Raw genomic sequence first — 25,252 nt, 5'->3', positions numbered from 1 at the left:
TAAATTTAGATTTGCGTTGGAAAATTCAATATTGGAGGTATAGCGCTCTTAATAAAGATGACTTTTCAGCGCGAATCTAAATTTAATCAAACTTCAACAAATCAAATAAGTAAATAAAATTGTGAGTAGAAAATTTGAATTGATAATTAAAATTAAGTGTAAGAGCGTCTCAAGTCATTCGGTCAAATTAAATATAGGAAGATTTTAGATGTTCATTGAAGAATATCTTGGGATCCCACCGTATACTTTAAAGTGTTGTCAAGTGTAGGAATAGTAGTAGGTTAGCTAAAGCTTAATCATTTTATCCACTTAAATCACAGCAACTAATTACTGGCGCTGAATGTAAATTTCTAAAAAGTAAAAGGCTACATATTTCACTTAAAATAATGTTATAGTCCCAAGGGAACATTAGCGTTTCAAGACAACACAATATGAACTCTATAGCACTACAAGAAAATAGTCTTTACTCTAATAAAAATTATTTGCACATTGTTGATATATAAAATTATAAATCTAAAACAAGTTTATTTAGAGTTGCAATTTAAAGTGATTATAGATATCATTGAAGTATATCACACGATACATGTGTTGTACTCGAAGGTTTGATATAATAAATACCGAATACGGATAAAATTATTTCCTAATAAACAATTGAAAACAATTAACGGTTTCAAGAGACAAGCGTATTTAATGCTTCAAATTATTGTAATGTGGTGTAATGAAATGAATGAGATCTCTTTATATCAGATATTTTAAATTTGAGCTTAAAATAAATAGAGAAATTCTTTGTAGAGAATATTTTCCCTTCTAATAGTCTCTACATAACATGAAATGAATTCTGAATACCTAATACTTAAACAAAAACAAAATCAAATAAAGAAAAAGAGAATTTTTTGGTTTCATTCGAAGCAAAGAAAGGGATCAACATAGCATTTGTAAAAGCATGGGGACCATTGAAAGGGAAGTTTTTTTTTAGTTAAAATCTTGTTATTTCTTGTCACCAAGGGCTTTATCTCATATCTCTCCCCAATAATTCCCATAGTTAACAAGTGAATCCTAACCTATGTTTGGGTATACTTCCTTCTTTTATGTTTTTATCTTATTCATGAGCATAGATTAATAGCCAATTCTATTAATTTATTATATCAAATTTTAAGTATTTTTAAAAATAAATAACACAATTAAAAACTTTTCTTAAAAAGTATATTATAAATTTAAATATAACTTTTCTTAAACAATATTTCGAAGAATATAATATGGAACTCATTGATTCCCTAATAAAGGTTTCATACTGTATAGGAAATAAGGAGTACGATTGTTTACGTGCAACATCTCACACAGAGTTGCCACTCGAAAGAGAATACGAGGGCATCTCCAACCTTACATTTTATTTTACTCTTCAAATATAAAATTTTAATATTTATTTATTTTTTGGATAATCAACTTTGATTCGATTTTTTATTTTATTCTCTAAAAAAAATATATTCTATTCTCTCCTTAATATTATATTATTATTTTTATTTCTATTTAATTTTTCTTTCATAATATAAATTCGATCTTTCTTTTTTCAAAATAATCACCTTATATAATTTTCATGTAATATAAAATTTTATTTTTTAAAATTCTTTATTTAATATAAAATTATATTTATTTTAAAACATTAAAGAACAACTATGAATAATTGAAAAAAGAGATCAACAAGCACAACCGCAATCACAAGTACAATAATTCTTTGGATCATACACTAATTTTTTCCGAATATTATTAAATCTAAAAACGATCTACCGGATTACTAAATCATTTTTGTGATTTTTAAAATTATTATGTTATGTATTATATTGTTATTTTGTATTTAAATTATTATGTTAAGTGTTGTATTTTAAAATTAAAATTTTCAATCGTATCATTTAAATTTTGTGCATACTTTATAGTGAAAATTAATAATAATTAAAATTATCACTTAAAGTGACAACAATTGATTTTTTAAAAATAAATTATCCTTAATATTATATTATTATTTTTATTTCTTTTATTTCTTTTAATTTTTTTAATCGTCTTTCTTCTTCTCTTCATCAAAGAAACATCGGCTACTTTTTATTGTCTTTGTTCTTCTCTTCGTCAAAACAACATCGGCGGCGGCTCTACTCCACCACCAGGTCGCCGCCCTCACCAACCGTTCATTATTAAGTTAACTTTTATTCTCAAATCACAAATTTCTCACAATAAATTCACTTCTAATCAGTGTGAAAAATTGATAATAACTCTAAATCAAAATTGAAAGTCATCGACGGCGGCTTTGCTCCACCACCAGGTCGCCGCCCTCACTAACCTCTCATCATTAAGGTAACTTTCATTCTCAAATCACAAATTTCTCACATAAATTCACTTCTCGTTAGTGCGAAATATTGACAATTACTCAAAATCAAAGTCGAAAATCAAGAGGATCAAACTTTAGAGTCATTAATGGAGGAAAAATCATCAAGTAGTTGATCCATCAATGGAGTAGAATCCATCAATGAAATCATTGGGTGAAAAAACCACTAAATGAAAAACACCCAATAATCAACATGGGTTTCTCAACATTGTTAAATTCTAGCTTCAATACATAGCATCAAAATTTTTCTAGTGTTCATAACTCCGGTGAAGCTCGAAGATGATGGTGACAATAATAGAATGTATCCTCAAATCTGGAAAATCAATTTGTCAGATCAAAATAAAAGAGTAATGGAAAAGGAAAGTGAAAGAGGGAAATATAGATGAAAAATAATTGCAGAATAAAGGATTTTTTTAAAAAAGGCAATATTACGTGGCAGGGCGCATGCAATTCACTTTTTCATATAAATTTGGGCATGCGTTTTTAAGGGTATATAATATACTTTTAAAATGTTTAGGGGGTAATAGAACCCCGTAAAAAATAAGCTAAGTATGTAGTTGAGAATTGGGTAATAGATTAGGGGGGTTTTAGACCATTTTCTCAATAGAGAATAGAGAGTTTTTTAGAGTGTGATTGAAAACTCAATTATCTATTTTACTCTCTAGAGAATGAAGAATAAAATAGAGTGGAGTTGGAGATGGTCTTAACCAATTTTATATGTTTTTCATCGATTAAACTTTTGATATTCAAAATTTACTGATTTAATTAAATTTATGTTGGATAAGTCATTAACAAGGTAAAAATGCTTTAATTTTTTTTGAATAACTCTAAAATAATTACAATCATCTCACCAATAAACTCACATAACTAAACGTTACATAATTAGTATTTGTATAATTAAATCAACATTAATAATATCTATATAACTCTATCCAGCTACCAATGACCTCTTATAACATATTGGTATTTCTTTCCTTGTGCTTGATAATTGTACAATTTAAACAAAATACACTAACCAATTTAAAACTAGAGAAGATGTAGAATTTTGGATTTATAGCTTATAGGTTGTAGGTAGGTGCAATGAGTTAAACAAAGTTGAATGTCATGAATGAAAAATATTTTGTGCAGGCTTTTTTCTTCACTGTGTACAGTAGTGACGAAGTTCAGGAGCTAGTATTGATACAAATCAAATCACATACATTTGACATTACCTTGTTTATTTCTATTTAAATTGTATGCCAAAGCCTGTATTTGATTTGATTGATATGATGGATGACATCAAAGCTAGTATCCCACTACAACTTCCTAATTTTCAAATGGTCAGTCACATTTTTCCATGAAACTACTATTGCCTCATGCAACTCCGGAAAGTTTCACATTAGACATAAAACGTCTTCATATAAATTTAAATTCGAGATCTCTGATTAAAGATGAAAGAGTATTTACTATTCTACTACAAGTCTTGTTGATCTGTTTCAATTTATTTGATATAGTAAACTATATAAATTAAAATATAAAGAATATAACTTTGGCCCAAATTGAAGATTGGTCCAAACACCCCTTTTTACTATTATCAAATATCCAGTTTGAAGGATGGGTAATCAAGTACTATATTATTATCTTTCTAGTAGGACGTAGATATTGGAAAAGTGCATTAAAAGAAATAATGAATGTGTTAATTTTATAAGTTATTAGTATTTTTTTTTTCAATTTATGTATAACTATTAACTAATATATGTATTAGTTATACACACTATTTGGTGTTAAGGTATATAGAACTATTATTGAAATCTATGGAGTTAGATTTAAAAATAGAATTGTGTTTAGTCATATTTATGAATATATTTTTTTGAAATAATGTTCACGATTAAATTGACATAAATATAACATTTAAAGAAAAACATGAGTTGAAAACAGGTGATAAGTTGTTATTCAATTTGAACTGCAACTTCAAGTTGGATTTGAATTTTCATGGCTAAATACTAATTTTTAAATTAAGTAAAAAATATATTCTGAAAAAGTGAATAATTTTTATCATCAAACAAGTTCTGATTCAATTATTCAAAATTTTAAACTTAAAAGTAATATTTTTCTGTTGACTAAACTTTTTAATCATTATATTAATATTTTTACTGATATTATTAATGATATGCCCGTCAAATTAACATCTTTAAAGCTATAAAATGGTTGAACTACTGAACTACATATATGATGGCTTACGAAATTATCTGTTGGTGCTTAATTTTATTTTAATAATTGAAAATTAGAAGAATTGCTTAAATTTTGTTGTATTGAAAAAACTTTGCCTTGTTCACTAGGTAAGACAACTTTAATATAATTTTTATTTACCTATTAAATATAGGAGAATTTTCGCATATAGCCACTCAAAATGAAATAATTGTGCTACAAAAAACTTATTGCTCCTCCCGATCTTGATCCCGAGCCTTTTATGATTGAGTTTTGAAAGTTGGTTTCGAACTTTGAGTTTAAAGTTGAGATTTTCATAAGTTTTGAGGTTCAAAGACTAAACTTGTTAAAAAGTGGTTTTCGGTTTCTTTTGGAGTTTCGAGTGTTGAAATGAAATTCAATTAGTCTCTAAATGTGGAATCTGGTCTATGAGAGTTTTCGGTTTCAGAGTTAGAGTCTTTTTGAGGATTTGAGATCCTATGTTGGTAATTGTTGAGATAATAGCTTTGGGTTGACTTTGATCAACATTCGGGGTTCAAATGCTCAGATTGAAATTTCGAGAGTTCTATTGGATTCGGGGGATGATTTTAGTTCTAGGTGAGGTCTTGGTTGTTTTTTAAGAGGTAGCTTGATTTGGCTTTTTTAGGCGTTATGTTAGTTTCCTATGGTTTTCATGGATGTGGGATCAAGGAGACTCCAGAGTCATGTTTCGACGGTTCCATTGAGTCTGAAACGTCGAGTATAATCGATTTGCATATATGATTTGTATGTACAGAATTTCAAACGAATCTCAAGGGTCGTTTCGATGATTTTTGTGTTTGCAGAGGGCCTTCGCTTTTGCTATCTTCACTTTAGCAAAGGCTTGCTCACAAAAGCTAGACAGTCTTTTTGGGAGGGATTTGCTTAAGCGGACCAAAACTCGCTTTAGTGGAGCTTGGTTCGCAAAAGTGAGACCCCCAATTTTTGCGGGGTTCACTTAAGCGAACCCATGGTCGCTTAAGCGACATCAGACAGGGGTTTTGATTTGAGATTTTGGGGTGTAAGTCCCATTTTTCATTTTTGAGCTTGTCAAAACCTTTGGATGTGATTTTGAAAAGAGTTCTTGCGCTAAATCATTTGGGTATGCTTTTGTGACCCTAAAACTTCATTTCCCTTTGATTATTTATGGATTTTAACATCAAAATGAGGGATTTTGATTGAAAAATGGCAATGTTTTTCAAGAACTCAAGTTCTAAACTTAAATGGAGACCATGAACTAATTTTAAGTCCTTTTTTCGAAATGGTTTTCACCAATGGGTTCCTAAGGCCTTGAGTAACATTTTCAAGTGTTGATTTTTCAAATTCAAACCTTATTTTTGGAAATGAGTTTTGAGTTGACTGAGCCATTTTTCAAAATAATTGATGTGTGTATTGTTGTTTTCAAAAATTTATTATGAATACTTGATTGTTATAGTTTGTGTGCTTTGGACATTGATCGGAAGGGGAAGACTTAACTTTTGGAGTGACTAGCTGGTTGAATTAAGACAAGTGATCTCCAAACCTTGTAATCTAGTAGAATTCGTGTCTTGTTTATTAGATTGACGGTTGGCTACCTTGTCGTTGGTTCTCACTCCTTGCTCCTACACTTGTGTAGGTTCCGAGCCCGGTAGCGTGTGATTGCTCTCTTTCTCCTATCTCTGAGGCCCATCAAAAAATTGTTGAGAGGTAGCTGCTTGCCATCCCGGAGGGCCTTTTAGTTCTTCTTTTTATGCTTTGTTCTATTTGAGAAACAAAGGCTTGAGACTTTTATTTTATACATTACTTTCTTCTCAAGGTTCGGTGCTTGAAGATGAGATCCTTGAGACCATCCCCTCTCTAGTCATAATTCCACACTTTATGTGTTAGTGACTTGTACACGTGACAATCGAGTTTTGGGATGCTAATAGAAAGAATACATTTTCTGTTTTTATCTTGTTTTAACTTTATCTTTTCACATTTCTTTCATTTCGTTTGGGTTGAAACTGACTTATATTGATATGAATAGACAAGTGTGATCACGTCCATTTTGGATCGTGACAGAGAAAAATTTCCCACGCCCTTCTGAAGTTTTGCACCCTGCAGGAGCAACCCCAAGGCTAGGTTGTTGGCCCTATTAGGTGTTTGTAATTATTATAAAATAAAAGTTTATACTTGGTTGTTTTTACAAAGAGACAAATAGTGTGGAGGTATAGATCAAGAGCAAAGGCAAAATTCTCTTAGGGTTAACTCTTTTATCTTTTTAATTAGCATTATTTTTTGTTTGATACATGAATTATAGATTTTGTAATCAGATTATGAGTAACTAATTCCCTCTTTCTTGCATTATGACCATAGTAGGAACGTCGTATTCTAATATATAATTATTGTTGGGAGTTCTTACCATATGTTTTGTTCTCTTAATCTTATACTTACTATTATGTTGATTTGTGCCCAATAGGTTAAGTGGATAATCTCTAATGGAACTCAACGGAGGAAAGTTAGAGCTAAAACGTGGGTTATTGGTAGTATGATGCGTTTCGATTTTCAAATAAGATATAAATATACCTAGTTTACTTCCCCCCCCCCCCCCCCCCCCCATTTTTAAACCTATTCATTTTTAACACTATAGCCGTGTAAACCTTATAGCCTCCATCAATATTTTACCTTTTCCGGTCGCCATGGCCGCCACGGCCACAGGTCAACCTCCTCCTGAGGTTGGCCAAATTACGTCTACACCTGGATGTTCATATGCTGAGAAGTTGAAACCAAAAGCAACCCACGTTCAATCCATTCCACTAAAACCAGTCACCTATCTGCACGGAGAACCACAAGTAATATGGGAGCAGGATGAGGTGAATCAGATGATTGTTAATGAAAATCTTGAATATGCAGTAATTGGCAAGTTTTCCTATGGTTGGCCTGATATACAATATTTGAGAAAACTCATCCCTAAACAATGCGAGTTAAAAGGAGATTGTAATATCAGATTGTTGAGCAATCGACATGTTTTGATTAGGGCTACTCTATTAGAAGATTATGTTCACTTGTTATCGAAGTCGGCTTTTTACATTACCCAAAATAATTGGTCCTATCCTGTGAGAACGTTAAAGTGGGATCCCATGTTTAAACCGGAGAAAGAAACAACAACGGCGATAGCTTGGATTTCATTCCCTTCTCTCCCACCAATTTTTTTTTGCAAGGAGGCAGTTTTTTCAGTAGCAGCAGCAGTAGGGAAGCCCCTACAGGTAGATATGACAACGAAGAATCAGATAAGGCCAAGTTGTGAAAGAGTAAAAGTGGAGGTCGATCTGCTAAAGGAGTTCCCTAAACGAATTAAAATTGGAATGCGGATGCAGAATAATGATGTTGCAGAGAAGTGGATCAAAATCAAATATGATTACGTTCCAAAGTACTGTCAGATGTGTATGATTCAGGGGCACGATGAAGAACAATGCTATGTTGTACACCCAGAACTACATCCATACAAGGAGAAATCAGGCAATGATAGGGGAAAACAGATTGAAGAAAGGCCTAGTAAGGGGGCCGAAAAAGGGACGGAGTTAATGGGGAGAGAAGAAGATAATCTACACATGCGCAAAGGGGAAGATTTTGTGGAACCAAAACGTAAATTTTGGGGAGGAGGAAGAAATAAAGAACCGCAAAAGGTATGGAATAAAGTGGGAATTATAACAGGAAATAAATTTAACCTGTTGGACACGGGCAACCAAGAGCAAAGTTTGAATCAAGAAGAGGAACAGACAAATGGCAAGGAAATCAAAATGGAGCAGAGACAATCAAAGGAGATTTCCCAAGGTTTACAAGGCAGTAGTCACAACAAGCATATACATACGATAAGAATTTCCAGCAATAGTAAAGATATGACTGGGGAAGAAAAGGAAACAAGCAGTGAACATACAGTTAGTGAAGCCCGAAGCAGAATAGAGAAACAGGGTGATTTACAACATAAAAACCTACTAGCTGGAGTCAATGAAGAAGAATTGATGTCAAATCGTAAAGGGGTAGGAAGTAAACATACAACAAGGAGAGAAACTGACGCCACATCAAGAAATTTGGTCGCAATTGAATCAGGAGAGGAAAATGAGAATTGTTATGAAGAGGGAGAGATATTAAAAGGCACTGATTTAATAGACGGTGAGAATGTAGGACTGCAGCATAAAAAAGATACAGAAAAAGACTCAGATATGAAGTATAACATTCAACAGATAAGTAAGGCAGGTGATTTGTCCCCACGTCATACCAATAGTCTGAAATATAGGGCATGAAAAGGTAGAGCAGTAATTCCTTTACAAGTCAAAACAAGGAGCAGCAGAGACATGGGATCTAACATTGATCAATGATACAAAATATAATGTTTTGGAATATCAGGTCCATTAATACTCAAAAATCCTTTGAGAGGTTATTGGATTTGAATAATAGATATCATTACTCATTTATAGCTCTAATGGAACCGTTCCAAAATCCATCTGATTTAGAACAATACAAAAGGAGGTTAGGTTTTGATAAGGCTGGAGTAAATCAGAATGGTAAAATCTGGTGTTTCTGGAAAGATGATTGGGGAGGTAGCATAATTCTGGACACAATGCAACAACTTACTATTCAATTTACAAAAAATGATAAGGAGTTTATGATTTCAGCGGTGTATGCTAGATGCAATGCTTTAAAAAGACTAGAGTTATGAGAGGAACTAGAAAGTATAGCGGAAAATGTACAGTGTCCCTGGATCATTGGTGTAGACTTTAATAGAATTCTGAATTAGGAGGAAAACCTAGGAGGGCTAGATTTCACTCTAAATGAGGCTATTGATTTTGCTTCGTTCATTAGTAGCTGTGATTTATCAGAAGTACATTTTTCAGGAAGCAAATATACTTGGTGGAATGGGCGGATTGAAGAGGCCTGTATTTTTAAAAGACTGGATAGGATTTTAGTAAATCAAGAATTTTTGTAGGTGTTCCCTTCTACTGAGGTACATTATCTCATCCGGCAGGGATCAGATCATGCTCCCCTTCATATGAGTTGCAACACTGAAGAGGTATTCATAACCAAGCCTTTTAGATTCTTAAACTTTTGGAGCAAGCACCAACAGTTTAAGAAAATCGTGGAGGATAGCTGGAGAATTGATTTTGTTGGTGATCCTTTTCTTGAATTTCATGTTAAAATGAAGAATGTTAAGAAGACATTAGCAACATGGAGTAAAGAGGTTTTTGGCAATGTTTTTCAACAAATTACCACATTGGAGGATATCATCAAAGTAAGAGAGGCACAATTGAAAATACACCCATCAACAATTAACCGGACTGGACTAAGTAAGGTAGAAGCCGATTTGAAGAAGTATTTGAGGTTGGAGGAAGAATTTTGGCGACAAAAAGCGGGAATGAAGTGGTTAAAAGATGGAGACATAAATACTAAATTTTTTCATTCGTACGTTAAAGGGAGAAGAAAGAAACTTCATATCTCTGAAATTATCACAGAACATGGAGTAAGAATACAATCCAAGAGCGAAATTGGGACTGCGGCAGTGACGTATTTCATTGACCAATTTGCTAAGGAGAATAGTGTGGAGGACTTCACAATGTTAGAGCATATTCCCAAGAGTATAACTGCAGCTGAGAATGAAGAAATGGTGAAGCTTCCAGATCAGGAAGAGGTTAAAAAAGTGGTTTTTGACTTAAATGGGAGCAGTGCATGTGGACCAGATGGTTTCACGGGTCATTTTTTTCAATGCTGTTGGGAGATAATAGGGGAAGATGTCACTAAGGTGGTGAAATCGTTTTTCTATGGTCAAAAGTTGCCCAAGTTCATAACTCTTACTAATTTGGTGTTACTTCCCAAAAAAGATTCTGTGAAAAGCTTTACAGATCTAAGGCCCATAAGTCTTAGTTCTTTTATCAATAAAGTTATCTCTAGGACGGTGCACGAGAGGATGATTTTGGTTCTACCAAAGATTATTTCACAGAACCAATCAGGATTTGTTAAAAGAAGAAACATTACAGAGAATATTTTATTGGCCCAATAAATAATCAGAGACATTAACAGGAGGAACAAAAATGTCAATGTAGTAGTAAATCTAGATATGGCCAAGGCATATGACCGAGTCTCTTGGATTTTTTTAACAAAAGTCTTAAGAAAATTTGGTTTTGCAGAAATGATAATAGACATAGTGTGGAGGATTCTGTCCAACAACTGGTACTCGATTTTAGTAAATGGTATTTCACATGGTTTTTTTCAATCATCGAGAGGAGTAAAGCAGGGTGATCCTTTGTCACCCACCTTATTCATTATTGCAGCAGAAGTACTATCCAGAGGTCTAAATAACTTACATATGGATGAAACTGTGAAGGGTTATAGACTGCCAAAGTGGAGCCCGGAGATAAATCATTTATCTTATGCGGATGACACAATTTTATTTGGGTCAGGAGATAGAGGGTCAATTATCAAGATGATGAGGATTCTTCGAGACTATGAGGTGGTGTCAGGGTAAAAGGTTAATAAATCAAAGAGTTTCTTCTATCTTCATGACAATACTCCTTTGATAGTGGCCATAAGATTGCGCAGGCTGACAACGATTCGACAAGGAAATTTTCCTTTCATATATTTGGGGTGTCCAGTGTTCTATGGAAGGAGGAAGTCGAGTTACTATGAAGTAATGGTTAAAAAAATTGCCAAAAGAATTCTAACATAGCATAACAAGTTTTTGACCTTTGGAGGGAAATGTATACTCATTAATAATGTACTGCAATCTATGCCAGTTTATATGTTATCAGCTTTGAACCCACCGAGGAAAGTGCTAGATCAAATACACCAAATTTTCGCAATTTATTTTTGGGGAAATTTGGGAGGAATCAAAGGAAAACACTGGGTGGCATGGGGAAATTTATGCTATCCAAAGGCAGAGGGAGGACTTGGCTTTAGATCGTTGCATGATGTAAACAAAGCTCTATTTGCAAAACTGTGGTGGAATTTTTGAGTTTCCACAAATTCAATATGGGCAAGGTACATGTGGAATAAATATTGTAAGAAATTACATCCTGTGATTACCACAAGTTTGGGAGCATCACAGGTGTGGAGGAAAATGATCACTGTTAGGGAGGAAGTGGAACATGATATTTGGTGGCAACTAAAAGCTGGAAATTCAAGTTTCTGGTTTGATAACTGGACTAGGCAAGGAGCTCTATATTAAACAGAAGGAGATCTGGCACAAGATGTGGAACTAGAAGTAAAAGACTTCATCACCAACAGAATGTGGGATAAAACAAAGCTTAAAAATTGTATTTCGGAGGAGATGGCTGACCATATTATCTTTAACATCAGAGCAAGAATTATGAAGATAGGCAGCGACAAGGCATGGTGGTGTGGGAATACGACTGATTTGTTTACTGTTAAATCAGCGTACCATAGGATGAGAAGCCGAAAGACGGATGAGAATTGGAGAAGATATATGTGGATTAGAGGAATGCCAATCAAGATTAGTTTCTTCCTTTGGAGGGTATGGAGGGGGAAAATTGCCACAGATGACAATCTTAAGAAGATGAAAATACCAATTGTGTCAAAGTGTTATTGCTGCGAAAAAGGGGAAATGGAAACTATGAAACACCTTTTACTAACAGCTCCCATAGCTCAAAAGCTATGGAAGCACTTTGCTTCTTGTGCAGGTATTAATATAAATGGGTTAACCCTTCAACAACTCATCTTCAAATATTGGGAGCACAAGGCCTCGACTAAGGTACAACAAATTCTGCAAGCTGTTCCAACAGTTATTATGTGGGAATTGTGGAAACGGAGAAATTCTTATAAACATGGAAAAGAAGTATCCTATACTAATTTGTATTATCAATGTCAATTGATAATGAATCAGTTAGTAAGGACAAAATTTCCATAGATTAAAAGAATGCCATATCATTGGTCACAAGTGCTGGACAGGTTACAGAGTTACAAGCCAACATTACATTATCAGATAGTCAGCTGGAGGAAACCAAGTGAAGGATGGGTGACATGCAATACAGATGGAGCTAGCAAAGGGAATCCATGGGTGAGCTCATATGGCTACTGTATAAGAGACTTGAATGGAGATCTTATATATGTTGAGGCACACAATCTAGGTGAGACCACTAACATGGAAGCAGAGGTCACAACAACATGGAAGGCTTTACAATATTGTTTAGACAATGGTTTAAGTCAAGTGAGACTGGAAACAGACTCATTAGCTTTAAAAAACATGATGTACGGAAGTTGGAGAATACCATGGAAGATAGTTGAAAAAGTGAAAGACATTCAGGAAAAAATGCAGCAATTAAATGTACAGGTTTGACATATATTTAGAGAGGCGAATCAGTTAGCAGATTTCATAGCGAATATGGCAATCATTACAGAACAGAAGATGATTTTTCAGCACTTTCATCAACTACCAAGCTTAGGAAAAAAGATTCTTAATATTGATAAACATCAGGTCCCTTCATTTAGGATTAAAACAAAGAGAATTAACAACAACAACAATGGTCAGCATGCTTAGATACATCATTGAGGCCACAGGGTTCCACAACTATACTATATACAAGCAAAAAACGATACAGGGATCAGCAAAAGGCGAGAGTCAAGGAGCCGTATCTAAAATCAAAGCGAGCATCCAGCAGAGAAATCGAGATGAAGAAGGACGGAAGCAATCTGAAGTACTCGAATTCGGCTTCAACTGGAAAACATAAAGGATTAGAAGCACAAAGAGGACATGAAAAGATGATGAATTTGAAGAGTACATACACGGTTTTATAGAGCTGATATGCAAAGCTCACAGAGTTCGGCACGAATCTACTCCGGAGAGTACACCTAAAAGCAAAGAAAGATCAGCTCAAAAGAGAAAATGTAGACAAAGGAAAGAGAGAAATGCACAAACCTTTGATAGATGCAGACTACATCACACATCACAGTCTGATTATGAAACATGTTACACAAAGAAGAAGAGTCAATAACTCAGCGTTGAAGAACTCCATTGAGAACATACTTAAAGCGGCGGACAGAGAAAGGCAATACAAGTGAACAAGTTAGGAAACAATAGTTTATGGGTCTTGTAGGAATAATCTGATGGGCTGGTGGGCCGTTCAGGTGCTTTTTGTATGGTTTTGCATTATTGGATATTTATGGAATAAATAAAAGGACTTCAAGTCCAAATTAATTTTTTAAAAAAGAAGAAGCTGGGACACAATTATTAAGCTTGTGATTGCTAAAACGTGTAGCTCTCTCACATTCCTGTCTAGTTTAAGCAAGGCGTGCAACCTTCTCCAAGTTTGGATCATAAGACTTAAGCTTTATCGAATGACAGTTTTTATGTATAATACTAAAGGAGGACGGATATGAAACTAAGTTTTTCCAAAAAAAAAAAAAAAAAAAAAAACCTAGTTTGCCCTATTTGACTCCTATACATGGTATATATATATATATATAAATGCATTCGGGTTAGTTATGATTATCATTACTTAATAATATAGGTATGATACTAATCTGAATAGACAATTAGAGGCTCGAGAGACCATGACCATAATATCAATCCTTTGAGTCAGTAAAATGATAAAAATTAGCATAGCAATTAGCGGTGTGCAAAAATCGAATCGACCTATAAACCGAACAGAAAAAAATATTATTGGTTTAGTTATTGGGTTAACGGTTGTTTAATGGTTTTATAAAAAAATTATTATTGGGTTATTAGTTTGATATTGGTTTTTTTAATATTGGGTTATTTGGTTAACCGATAACCCATTAAGAATATAATAGTTTACTAGTTTTATTTTTAGTCATACATAAATAGCAAACAAAAAAATATTAGTATAATCACTATATTAGACTATAACTATAAGGAGCCTACACAATTAACACTACTTAAATCTGCTCTCTGCATTTACCCTTTAGGTTTTAGTATTACTTTAGTCTTAATTAGGTTCACAATGTCAAAACCTAAAAAACTAAGAACGACAACGGGTAAGGTTTGCAACAATCACGACAAGGGTTAGGCAACAAGTAGGGTTGTGAATTGTGAGTATTAACTATACTTTTACTACACTACGCAGAATTTTTGCACTCAATGAGTAATTTGATTTCTCTATTTTTTATTTCGCGTCAATTGTTGGACAAGTCATACATTTGTTTTGAAACCATTTTCTTATTGGTTAAATTGAAAACCGAATCGTTAAAGACCAAAAACTGATAAACTGATAAACCGATAACAAATATCTTTTTGGTTTGGTTATCGGTTTAGCATATTTAAAAATCGAAAGCCTAGAAATCGAACCGATAATACTTAAAACCGAACTGAACCGACCGATGCACACCCCTAGCAACTATGTATAGATATGTCGGAACTACGTAAGCGATATAGCCCTGAGATTGACTACTATGTGAACAACTTCTACGATATTAGTCTTTGTTACTTTCTTGGTTTAGTTATAAAAAGTAGTATAAACAACAAAACCAAACTCTCTGAATTGGAAACCACTTGTTCTTATCGATAATACTTTGTTCTACCTTGTTAACTTAGATGTAATTTCTTTAAAGGTTTTCTATTAAATGGGAATGAGTGGTATGGATTCGCCTATCAAATTAGAATCGAGTATGTACCCGCACGATCAAATTCTAGGAGTAAAAAGATACAAAAATTAACACAAAAGAATGTCCATACTAAATAGACAAGAAGCAGCTTTAATTAATTGAATAAAACCATATATATAGCTAGTGCAATAAATTAATCGACTAACTTCAATTCGAGATAAAATTGAAATCGACTATATCATATAAAACTATCTCTACCCCTATTTGAGCATCCAGATAGACTTGTACTACGTAGTATTTTTAATATTGTATAAGGAAATTTTAACTTGTTCATTAATAACGAAAAGGTTCAACTAATCATCAAGAACCAAATAATTGTGTTTCCTTTCCTAGTAAAAAACATTATTCTCACTAGATGTTTATACCAAAATTTATCACAATTGAGTGATTTATAAAGTAAAATTAGTCAAGATTACGTGATGGTTATATATATATAAACACAGGAGTGTCAATGGCACGATTTGGAGGGAGTGCAAGACGTTGCACGTAAAATCTTACCAAGAAATAACCATTTATGGAAATAGCAACAAGGTTCCTATCAACATACCTACTATTTTCTTATTTATAGCACAAACTCGTTTAGATGTATTATTAACGATATACATAACTTAAACTCTGATTAGATTTGAAAATCAATATATTGTCAATGTATAAAAATCTAAAACATATTCAAATCACTAGGTATTAGAGACAAGAAGAATAAATAAGCTGGAATTATGTAACTTCATTTTTGGAGTTAAATAAAGAAGCTTAAAAAGTTGGAATTTGGTAAATCCAACATTACATAAAGTAAATATATGAAGAAACTTAACATATATAGTTTTTGCAGATAACATAGTTGCATGATTAGACTTGAGAGAATACTAAAAACAACTTGTTCATGATTACCACTTAATCCTTTTATTAATCACTTTTCAATCCCAATCTAAGCTCCAAATCTAGGCCATTCGGATCTTTGTAGTTATAAAGATTATCTAGCTTGGATTCAAATTCGGAAAAGAACATCTGATATCCTTCGATATATTCAATGAAGTGATCAATTATCTTCGATATCATCATAACCTGTCATGGGGGACGGGGGCGAGAAAACACGTGAGTCATAAAATATAGAAAATAACAATTATTAACTATGTTACTCGAACTTTTTAGAAATATTACTAGATGTGTGTTGTTGAATTCTCCAAAAATAGTTCATTTCTGAAGGTTACAACATGAATTCAAAAATATTTTTAAAGTATCCGAGTAGTATGTTGTCAAATAATAGGAAATGAAAACTTACATCTTCTCCAAATTTAGCATATTCATTTAGCAAGTCTCGTAGGATAGCTCGTTGTTGCTCAGGATTGTTGCTAGCAGCACAAAATTGTTCCTTCAAATCCAAACATATTTGAAAATTCTCTGAATACATTATTTTGTTTTTCAAACGATCAATCTCACTTTCTTCTTTCATAATTTGTTGGGCCTGAAATTAGTATAATTCAATATCACAATTTACAATATATATGTTAAAAATAGTGAAAGATATAATTTTAAAAAATAAAAATGTGACTTGTGATAACAGTGACGGGGGAGTAGTTGAGCCAAATAATTCATCAATCGTCTCTTTTTGAGACATATGTGTAGTAAATTATCCTCTTTTTTATTTTGCTAGTAACTTATAGATTTATTTTATATCATGGTTAAAGATTTTTTTTGAGCGCTAGCAAAATATTAGACCCTATCTAAAATTTTATAAGTTATTCTAAACATTAGACATAACTTAATATTTTGTGACTTTGTCTATAATATTAAGCAATTTATGAATAAATATTATACAAGAGTATAACATTGTCCGAACGAATAATTTCGAAAAGCTATATTGTTATACAAATTATAAAAATAATGATAAAATCTAAATGGTAGTCCTTAAAGAGAATATTTGTGTTAATCAATTGTATTTTAGAAACTAATTACACTATATGGAAAATAACATTTTTTTATCCCTCAATTATCGTTTTATTATATTTTGGTCTTGTGTTATTTGACTAAGCACATTAGACCTTCAATTAAGTTAAATGTGTTCTTAACTTAAAGGAGCAAAATCAAACATTTAACTTAATTGAAGGTCTAATGTGCTTAGCCAAATAACATAACGATCAAAATCAGAATAAAACAATAACTCATGGACCAATAACTAAAGACATGGATTTCACCAAAAATAAAATAAAATTAAAGAACTTTAAGTGTCATGCCCATAAGTCAAACCCACAATCAATTAGCATTTTAAAACTCTTTTGTTGTTTTCTAAAAACTTTCATTTGTCAAGAGAATTCTAACAATTTAAACATATTGTCAAAGAAACATTTAACACTTATATGTACACAATATAAACATATATTTCAAGTAACCATCAAAATTTTATAATAAAAACCTTGATGTAGTATCCTTTGTTATAAAACCAAATCTTGACTTGTGTTGTATCAAGCCCTAGCTCCTCACTCAATTGCTCTATCACATCATTTTCTGGATTTGGCTTTTGGCTGAACACCCTAATCAAAAATAAAATATATGTTACAACAAAGAAAATCAATTACATAATTTTTTATTTAAACAACATGAGTTAAGACACATATCTCAAATTCATAGGTTTCACTATCAAAAATAATAATTGTGAAAGACGCTCAAAAATAATTTTGACAAATCAATTCTCATTTTTAGTAGTGAGATGCACAAAAACCTATGATAGACATCATAAAGAACATCATCAATGAGTAAAAATTCAGAAAATATAAAAGGATAAAAAAAAAAGAGCCAAAAAATTATTTATTCAACAAACTCACTCTTCAAGTTTCTCAATTATTTGTTCATACGAATGTTGAAAAATCGTTTTTCCGATCTCTTGACCAGAAGTTGACCCAACACTTGCATCATTTTGAGAAGTCATGAATGAGATAAGAATGAAACAAGAGAGAAAATAAAAATGTGATGAGCAAATAAAGTTCATTCTCAAAACGAAGAAATATGTGTAGAAGAAAATTTGTCCAATCTTGGATTTATAGGGTCTTCGAAATAAAATCATGAATTTTTGTGGACAAACATTTAATGAAATATGACTAAGTAGTCTAACTACTCATAAATATGGTTTGTAAGAGTCAAAATTTCTTTTAACGTTTATAAAAGTACTAATTTTATAAGTAAAATTAAGATGAAGAACTTAATTTGTTTGTGTCACGACTCAACTATTAGGTGTTATCAATCTGTGTTTAAAAAATCAAGAATTACTGATTTCAATAAACTTTGCAGAAACACGAAGTAACCAAAGTTTAATAAACCAGTAAGAATAGATGAACATAAATTAATTGACAAAACTAAAATCTGTAAAGCGTACCACAATCTGGAGAAAACAGAATCAGAAAAGATCAAGCCCACTGAATGCACAGTGTCCCCTTAAGGAAATTATTCCCCTCTAGTATCCGAGGTTTGATTTGGAATATGTCCTCCCAAGATAGAATGATCTCAATCACCAGTGTATTGATACCCAAAACTCTGGTGTCAGCTAACCACTCAACAACAGTAAAATACACAAAGAAATTTTGTGCAGAAGAAGAAGAAGAAATCAGAAAAATTCGTAAGGAATAAGTCTGAAGAATCAATGTATTTATAGGCAAGAGGAACTGGTTCCGAAAGGTTGCAATCCTTTCAGAATCCACACGACCATTCATGAAAGTTTGCAACCTTTCAAACGGTCATGGTTGTTTTTGAAAGTTGCAACCTTTCAGAACAGTCACTGCGGGAAATTTAAATAAAATGGGACTTTTCAAGGAGTGTTTCTATATTTAAACTCTCCTATTTTTCTTTCCACCACCGATGAAGGACAAATGTCTTTTCAATAAAGCATAAGAGGACTTTTCAAGTTCTCAACTTTTCAAGTTCCCAATTTTTTCGAAGTTCCTCTTTCATCTTCCCTCAATTTCCCATTAACTCTTGCTACATACCCAACATTAGGTCGTGCGGGCAGCTACTCTAACACCTAGATATGAGGATCTTTACCATCCAATTTAAAATTGATAATGCATAAGTAAAGAGAAACATGATATTTCACCTTAAGAAAATAAAATAATCAATCTCAACATTAATTACAACAAAAAGCTTTTTTGCGCATACAACGGAAAACCCTCTCTAAGAACTAGTCTAAACAGGTACAACAACTTCTAAGAGAATACAAATATTAAAACAAGACACAACTCCATCATAAGGAAGAGAGGAGTACAATAAAATAAAATAATCAATCTCACTTTCTTCAATAATTTGTTGGGCCTGAAATTAGTATAATTCAATATCACAATTTACAATATATATGTTAATAGTGAATGATATAATTTAAAAAAATAAAAAAGTGACTAGATCATTATTATTGTGATAACAGTGACGCGGGAGTAGTTTAGCAAAATAATTCATCAATTGTCTCTTTTTGGGACATCTATGTAGTAAATGATCCTCTTTTTATTTTGCTAGTAACTTATAGATTTATTTTAGACCATGGTCTAAAGATTTTGATTGAGCGCTAGCAAACCTATAATCTTTTGAAAAAACATTAAATCCTATCTAAAATTTTGTAAGTTATTCTACATATTAGACATAACCTAATAGTTTGTGACTTCGTCTATGATATTAAGCAATATATGAATAAATATTATACCAAAACATATCATTGTCCGAAAGGATAATTTCCAAAAGCTATATTGTTATACAAATTTTAAAAATAATGATAAAATCTAAATGGTACGTAACCCTAAAAGAGAATATTTGCGTTAATCAATCGTATTTAAGGAACTAATTATACTATAGGGCAGATAGCATTTTTTATCCCAAAATTATTATTTTTTATTATGATTTTGGTTCTTGCATTATTTGGATACTTATATTTTTTGTTTTTTTTTTGCTTAGAACGGAGGAATTTTATTTATGATAATTAAGGATCATCCATACAAAAAGGAACTAATCTATATGAAATAGTTCCATCCGCATCTCTTTCAAGAGTTTTAGTAGTAAAGGAAGGAGATGCTACAAAAACATTTAGTTTGTTTTTTAACATAGTTGGATCCTTGGAATTCCCTCCGTATTTTGCTAGAGTATCAACTAGTCCATTAGCCTCCCTCGAGGCGTATTCCAGCGCTGGATCCTTCATCCGCTAGAGTAATGACCTGCAATCAGCTCGAATATGTGAGTATAAGAAATTCTTACTATATAGGGAGTTTAGCAATACCTGCGAATCAGTTTCCACCGTTGAGAGCTTTATATGTCTTGCTTCGGCAAGATTCAGGCCATGTAGTAGAGCAAGCAATTCCGCGTGATAGGCACTATCCGCTTTTATTTTACAAGCAAAGCCTATTATCCATTCTCCTAGGTGGTTCCTTATTACCCCTCCAGTACCACCATAAAGGGATACTTATGTTATTCTTTCAATTAAGTTAAATGTATTTTTAACGTGGATTATGTTAACTATTTTGATCTCAGAATTATATATATTTTTTATTATGATTTTGGTTCTTGCATTATTTGGATAAGTATGTTATTCCTTCAATTAAGTTAAATGTGTTTTTAACGTGGATTATGTTAACTATTTAGCATCCATCTGCTTAAAGGAGCATAATCAAACATTTAACTTTATTGAAGGTCTAATGTGTTTAGCTAAATAATATATATAAGGATCCAAATCAGAATAAAATAATAACATGAATTTCACCAAAAATATATATTAAAAAACTTGAAGTGTCATGCACATGAGTCGAGCCCACAATCAATTAGCGTTGTAAAACTCTTTTGTTGTTTTCTAAAAACTTCCAGTCAAGAGAATTCAACAATTTAAACAGATTGTCAAAGAAACATTTAACATTTATATTTACACAACATATTTTCCAAGTTATCATCAAAATTTTGTAATAAAAACCTTGATGTAGTATCCTTTGTTATAAAACCAAATCTTGACTTGTGTTATATCAAACCCTAGATCCTCACTCAGTTGTTTTATCACATAATTTTCTGGATTTGGCATCTGGCTAAACACCCTAAATAAAAAATAAAATATATGTTACAATGAAGAAAATCAATTACATAAATTTTTTTTAACAACATGAGTTAAGACACATATATCAAATTCATAGATCTCACTATCAAAAATAATAATTGCAATAGACCCTTAGAAATACTTTCGACAAGCCAATTTTCATTTTAGTAGTAAGATGCACAAAAGTCTATTATAGACATGATAGAAAATTAACTGCAGCAAAGATGAAAGAAAAAGACTCCAGTCCTTAAATAGAAAACCTTATAAATAAAAAAACACACATTTACTCTCCTAATACTTCTGAATATGAAAACTGACTCCACTACTCCTATAGCCTAAACACTAGGAAATAACTTAATGACTCCTAAACAAATGCAACAACCTAACTACTAAACCACATCTGATCACGTTGCCAACATTCCCTCACTTAAACTGAAACATCTTTCAGTTTAATTTGCAAACACCAAGTTGATCGCATATTGAGGGTAGGATCATGGAACATAGGTTCGTTGACGGGGAAGTCCATAGAGCTAGTGAAAATTCTCAAGAAGAGAAAGATAAATATAGCGTGTGTCCAAGAGACTAGATGGGTAGGTTCCAAGGCTCGGGATGTCGACGAGTTTAAGTTGTGGTACTCAGGAGGCTCAAGGGATAAAAATGGAGTGGGTATTTTAGTAGACGGGAATTTGAGGGAGCAAGTGGTGGAGGTTAGGAGGATCAATGATAGGTTGATGACGATTAAGCTAGTCATTGGAGGATGTACTCTGAGTGTTATTAGTGCTTATGCACCTCAAGTGGGCTTGGACGAGGAGGCCAAAAAGCTCTTTTATAAGGATTTGGATGAGGTAGTTAGAGGTATAATGATCTCCGAGAGAATTGTCATTGGTGGAGATTTTAATGGCCACATCAGGGCAACTTCTAGTGGCTTTGATGATGTTCATGGAGGCTTTGGTTTTGGGGAGAGAAATGGAGGTGGAACTTCGCTTCTGGATTTCGCTAAAGCCTTTGAGTTGGTGATTGCTAACTCATGCTTTCCGAAGAAGGAGAACCACATGGTTACCTTTCGTAGCTCGATAGCTAAGACTCAGATAGATTACTTACTCCTTAGGAAGGGTGATAGAGGTCTCTGTAAGGATTGCAAGGTTATCCCAAGTGAAAATTTTACTACCCAACACAAGCTTTTGGTGATGGACCTGGATATTAAGAGGGATAGGAGGAAGAATATTGTTTTTGATCGACCGAGGATTAAATGGGGTGGCTTGACCCCTGCCCTTTCTCGGGAGATGGGCGAGAAGTTGATTGGGATGGGGGCTTGGAGTGGTAGTGGGGATGCGGACACCATGTGGAATAAAGCAGCTAGTTGCATTAGGGAAGTTGCTTCAAAGGTGTTAGGGATATCTAGGGGTAACTTTGGAGGCAATAAAGGAGATTGGTGGTGGAATGAGGAAGTTCGAGGCAAAGTGGAAGCAAAGAAGGCGGCATACACAAAGTTGGTGGAGTGCGTAGATGAGGAAGAGAAGCGGACGCTTAAGAAGGTTTATAAGATGACAAAGGTAGAAGCTAAGTTAGCAGTTATGAAGGCTAAGACGACAGCTTTCGAACGCTTGTATGTCGAGCTGGAGGACAAAAGTGGGGATAAGAAATTGTATAGGCTCGCAAAAGCAAGAGAGAGGAAGGCTCGCGACTTGGACCAAGTGAAGTGTATCAAGGATGAGGAAGGCAAAGTATTAGTGGAAGAGACCTCCATCAAGCAAAGATGGCGAAGATACTTTCACAAACTTTTAAATGAAGAAGGGGACGGAGACATTGTGTTGGGTGATTTGGTGCACTCTGAAAGACTTCGGGACTTTGGGTACTGTAGGTGTTTTAGGATCGAGGAGGTTATACGTGCTATTAGTAGGATGGGCAGGGGAAGAGCGACCGGACCCGATGAGATTTCAGTGGAATTTTGGAAAAGCACGGACAAGGTAGGTATAAAGTGGCTAACTGGGCTGTTTAATGTTATTTTTAAGACATCAAAGATGCCTGATGAATGGAGGTGGAGTACAATGGTTCCGTTGTATAAAAACAAGGGTGATATCCAAAACTGTAACAACTACAGGGGTATCAAACTGCTAAGCCATACTGTGAAGATTTGGGAAAGAGTGGTGGAGATGAGGGTGAGAAGAGGGGTGTCCATTTCTGAGAATCAGTTTGGATTCATGCTGGGACGATCGACTACCAAAGCCATTCATCTTATGCGAAGACTGGTAGAAAAATATAGAGAAAGGAAGAGAGACCTACATATGATGTTCAGTGACCTTGAAAAAACCTATGACAAAGTACTGAGGAATGTCCTCTGGAGGTGCTTGGAGGCTAAAGGTGTCCCGATGATTTATATTAGGGCGATAAAGGACATATACGGTGGAGCCAAGACTCGGGTTAGAACGGTTGGAGGAGACTCAGAATATTTCCCAGTTGAGATGGGGCTGCATCAGGGATCAGTCCTTAGCCCTTTTCTTTTTTGCTTTGGTGATAGATGAGTTGACGCGGTCTATTCAGGAGAAGGTCCCATGGTGTATGTTATTTGCGGATGACATAGTACTGATTGATGAGACGCGGGACAGAGTTAATGCAAGGTTGGAGGTGTAGAGACAAACGCTGGAGTCCAAAGGGTTCAGGTTGAGTAGGACCAAAATAGAATATTTGGGGTGCAAATTCAGCGATGCGTTAGATGAAGCAGATGGGGAAGTGAGACTTGACACACAAATCATTCCTAAGAAAGAAAGTTTTAAGTATCTTGGGTCTGTAATCCAAGGAAGTAGAGACATAGACGATGATGTCACACATCGCATTGGGGTTGCTTGGATGAAATGGAGGCTTGCCTCTGGAGTCTTGTGTGATAAGAAAGTTCCACCTAAACTTAAAGGTAAGTTCTACAGAGTGGTAGTTAGACCGGCCTTGTTGTATGGAGCGGAGTGTTGGCCAGTCAAGAACTCACATGTTCAAAAAATGCATGTTGCGGAGATGAGGATGATGAGATGGATGTGTGGGCACACTAGGAACGATAGGATTAGGAATGAGGTCATCCGGGAAAAGGTGGGAGTGTCCTCTGTGGTGGACAAGCTGAGGGAAGCGAGACTGAGATGGTTTGGGCATGTGAAGAGACGGTGCGTAGACGCCCCAGTGAGGAGGTGCGAGGGGCTGGTTGTAGAGGGTACGCGGTGGGGTAGGGGTAGGCCTAAGAAGTATTGGGGAGAGGTGATTAGACAGGACTTGGCTCAGCTTCGCCTTACCGAGGACATGACTCTAGATAGAAAGGAGTGGAGGTCGCGTATTAAGGTTGAAGGTTAGTAGGGTTAGCGTGTTGTCTTTCCTTGCGATGGTATGGGTTGGTAGCGTTTGTAGTAGTCCTAGCCTTGCAATTGTAGTTCTTGTCTGTGATCCCTATAGCCACTTGTTGTTTACTGCGCTTCATCTCTCACAGTATTTCTTGATGTTATTGTCGCTTTTGTTGATTATACACTATTTTTCTTATTGGATGTTATGTTTTATATACTGTTTCCTCTTCTTTTACTTGGATTTTGATGTACTTGAGCTGAGGGTCCTCCGGAAACAACCTCTTTACCTCCACGAGGTAGTGGTAAGGTCTGCGTACAATCTACCCTCCCCAGATCCCACGTAGTGGGATTCCACTGGATATGTTGTTGTTGTTGTTGTCAAGTTGATCACGTAGCTTTAGAAATGACACTAGTTTCAGGGGCATTGTGAGCATGTCTGCAACCTGCTCTTCACTTCTACAATAAATAAGACTAATCTTTGCATCCTTAGTCAGATCACGCAAGAAGTGATACTTCACATCTATATGCTTACTTCATCCATGTTCAATTGGATTCTTTGAAGGATTAATCGCCGAAGTATTGTCACAATAGATTGGCGTTGGTCTTTCCTCTTAAAATGAAGTTCTTCAAGAATATTCTTCAGCCAAACTGCTTAACAAGTACACGATGTTGCAGCTACATACTCTTCCTCGGTAGTTGACAGTAACAATAGGTTGC

The 25,252-nt window shown here is 33.9% G+C and overlaps 2 protein-coding genes across 2 annotated transcripts; one reads left to right on the top strand and one right to left on the bottom strand.

The window, feature by feature from the left end:
- Positions 1-16,072: 16,072 nt before the first annotated feature.
- Positions 16,073-18,152, bottom strand: LOC125817129 (homeobox-leucine zipper protein ROC8-like). Its single transcript, XM_049496697.1, has 4 exons — positions 17,989-18,152; positions 17,580-17,697; positions 16,449-16,631; positions 16,073-16,231 (listed from the first exon to the last, which is right to left on the bottom strand). Exons 1-4 carry the CDS (start codon positions 18,150-18,152, stop codon positions 16,073-16,075), a joined length of 624 nt encoding a protein of 207 aa, XP_049352654.1.
- Positions 18,153-21,946: 3,794 nt separating this feature from the next.
- On the top strand, positions 21,947-23,737 carry LOC125817128 (uncharacterized). The gene has a single exon (XM_049496696.1). The coding sequence runs from the start codon at positions 21,947-21,949 to the stop codon at positions 23,735-23,737; it is 1,791 nt and encodes a 596-aa protein (XP_049352653.1).
- Positions 23,738-25,252: the final 1,515 nt, after the last annotated feature.

The sequence above is a fragment of the Solanum verrucosum genome, unplaced genomic scaffold, assembly GCF_900185275.1.
Source record: "Solanum verrucosum unplaced genomic scaffold, falcon-dt-bn FXZP01000094.1, whole genome shotgun sequence".
Taxonomy (NCBI): Eukaryota; Viridiplantae; Streptophyta; class Magnoliopsida; order Solanales; family Solanaceae; genus Solanum; species Solanum verrucosum.
This window is presented reverse-complemented; position numbering and strand designations above follow the sequence as displayed.

Coding starts and splice junctions, on each gene's coding strand:
- LOC125817128 (XM_049496696.1), top strand. CDS start 21,947: ATGACGATTAAGCTAGTCATTGGAGGATGTACTCTGAGTGTTATTAGT.
- LOC125817129 (XM_049496697.1), bottom strand. CDS start 18,152: ATGAACTTTATTTGCTCATCACATTTTTATTTTCTCTCTTGTTTCATT. Junction 17,698..17,988: donor ATAATTGAGAAACTTGAAGA/GTGAGTTTGTTG, acceptor ATTTTTGATTAG/GGTGTTCAGCCAAAAGCCAA. Junction 16,232..16,448: donor ATGCTAAATTTGGAGAAGAT/GTAAGTTTTCAT, acceptor CCCCCATGACAG/GTTATGATGATATCGAAGAT.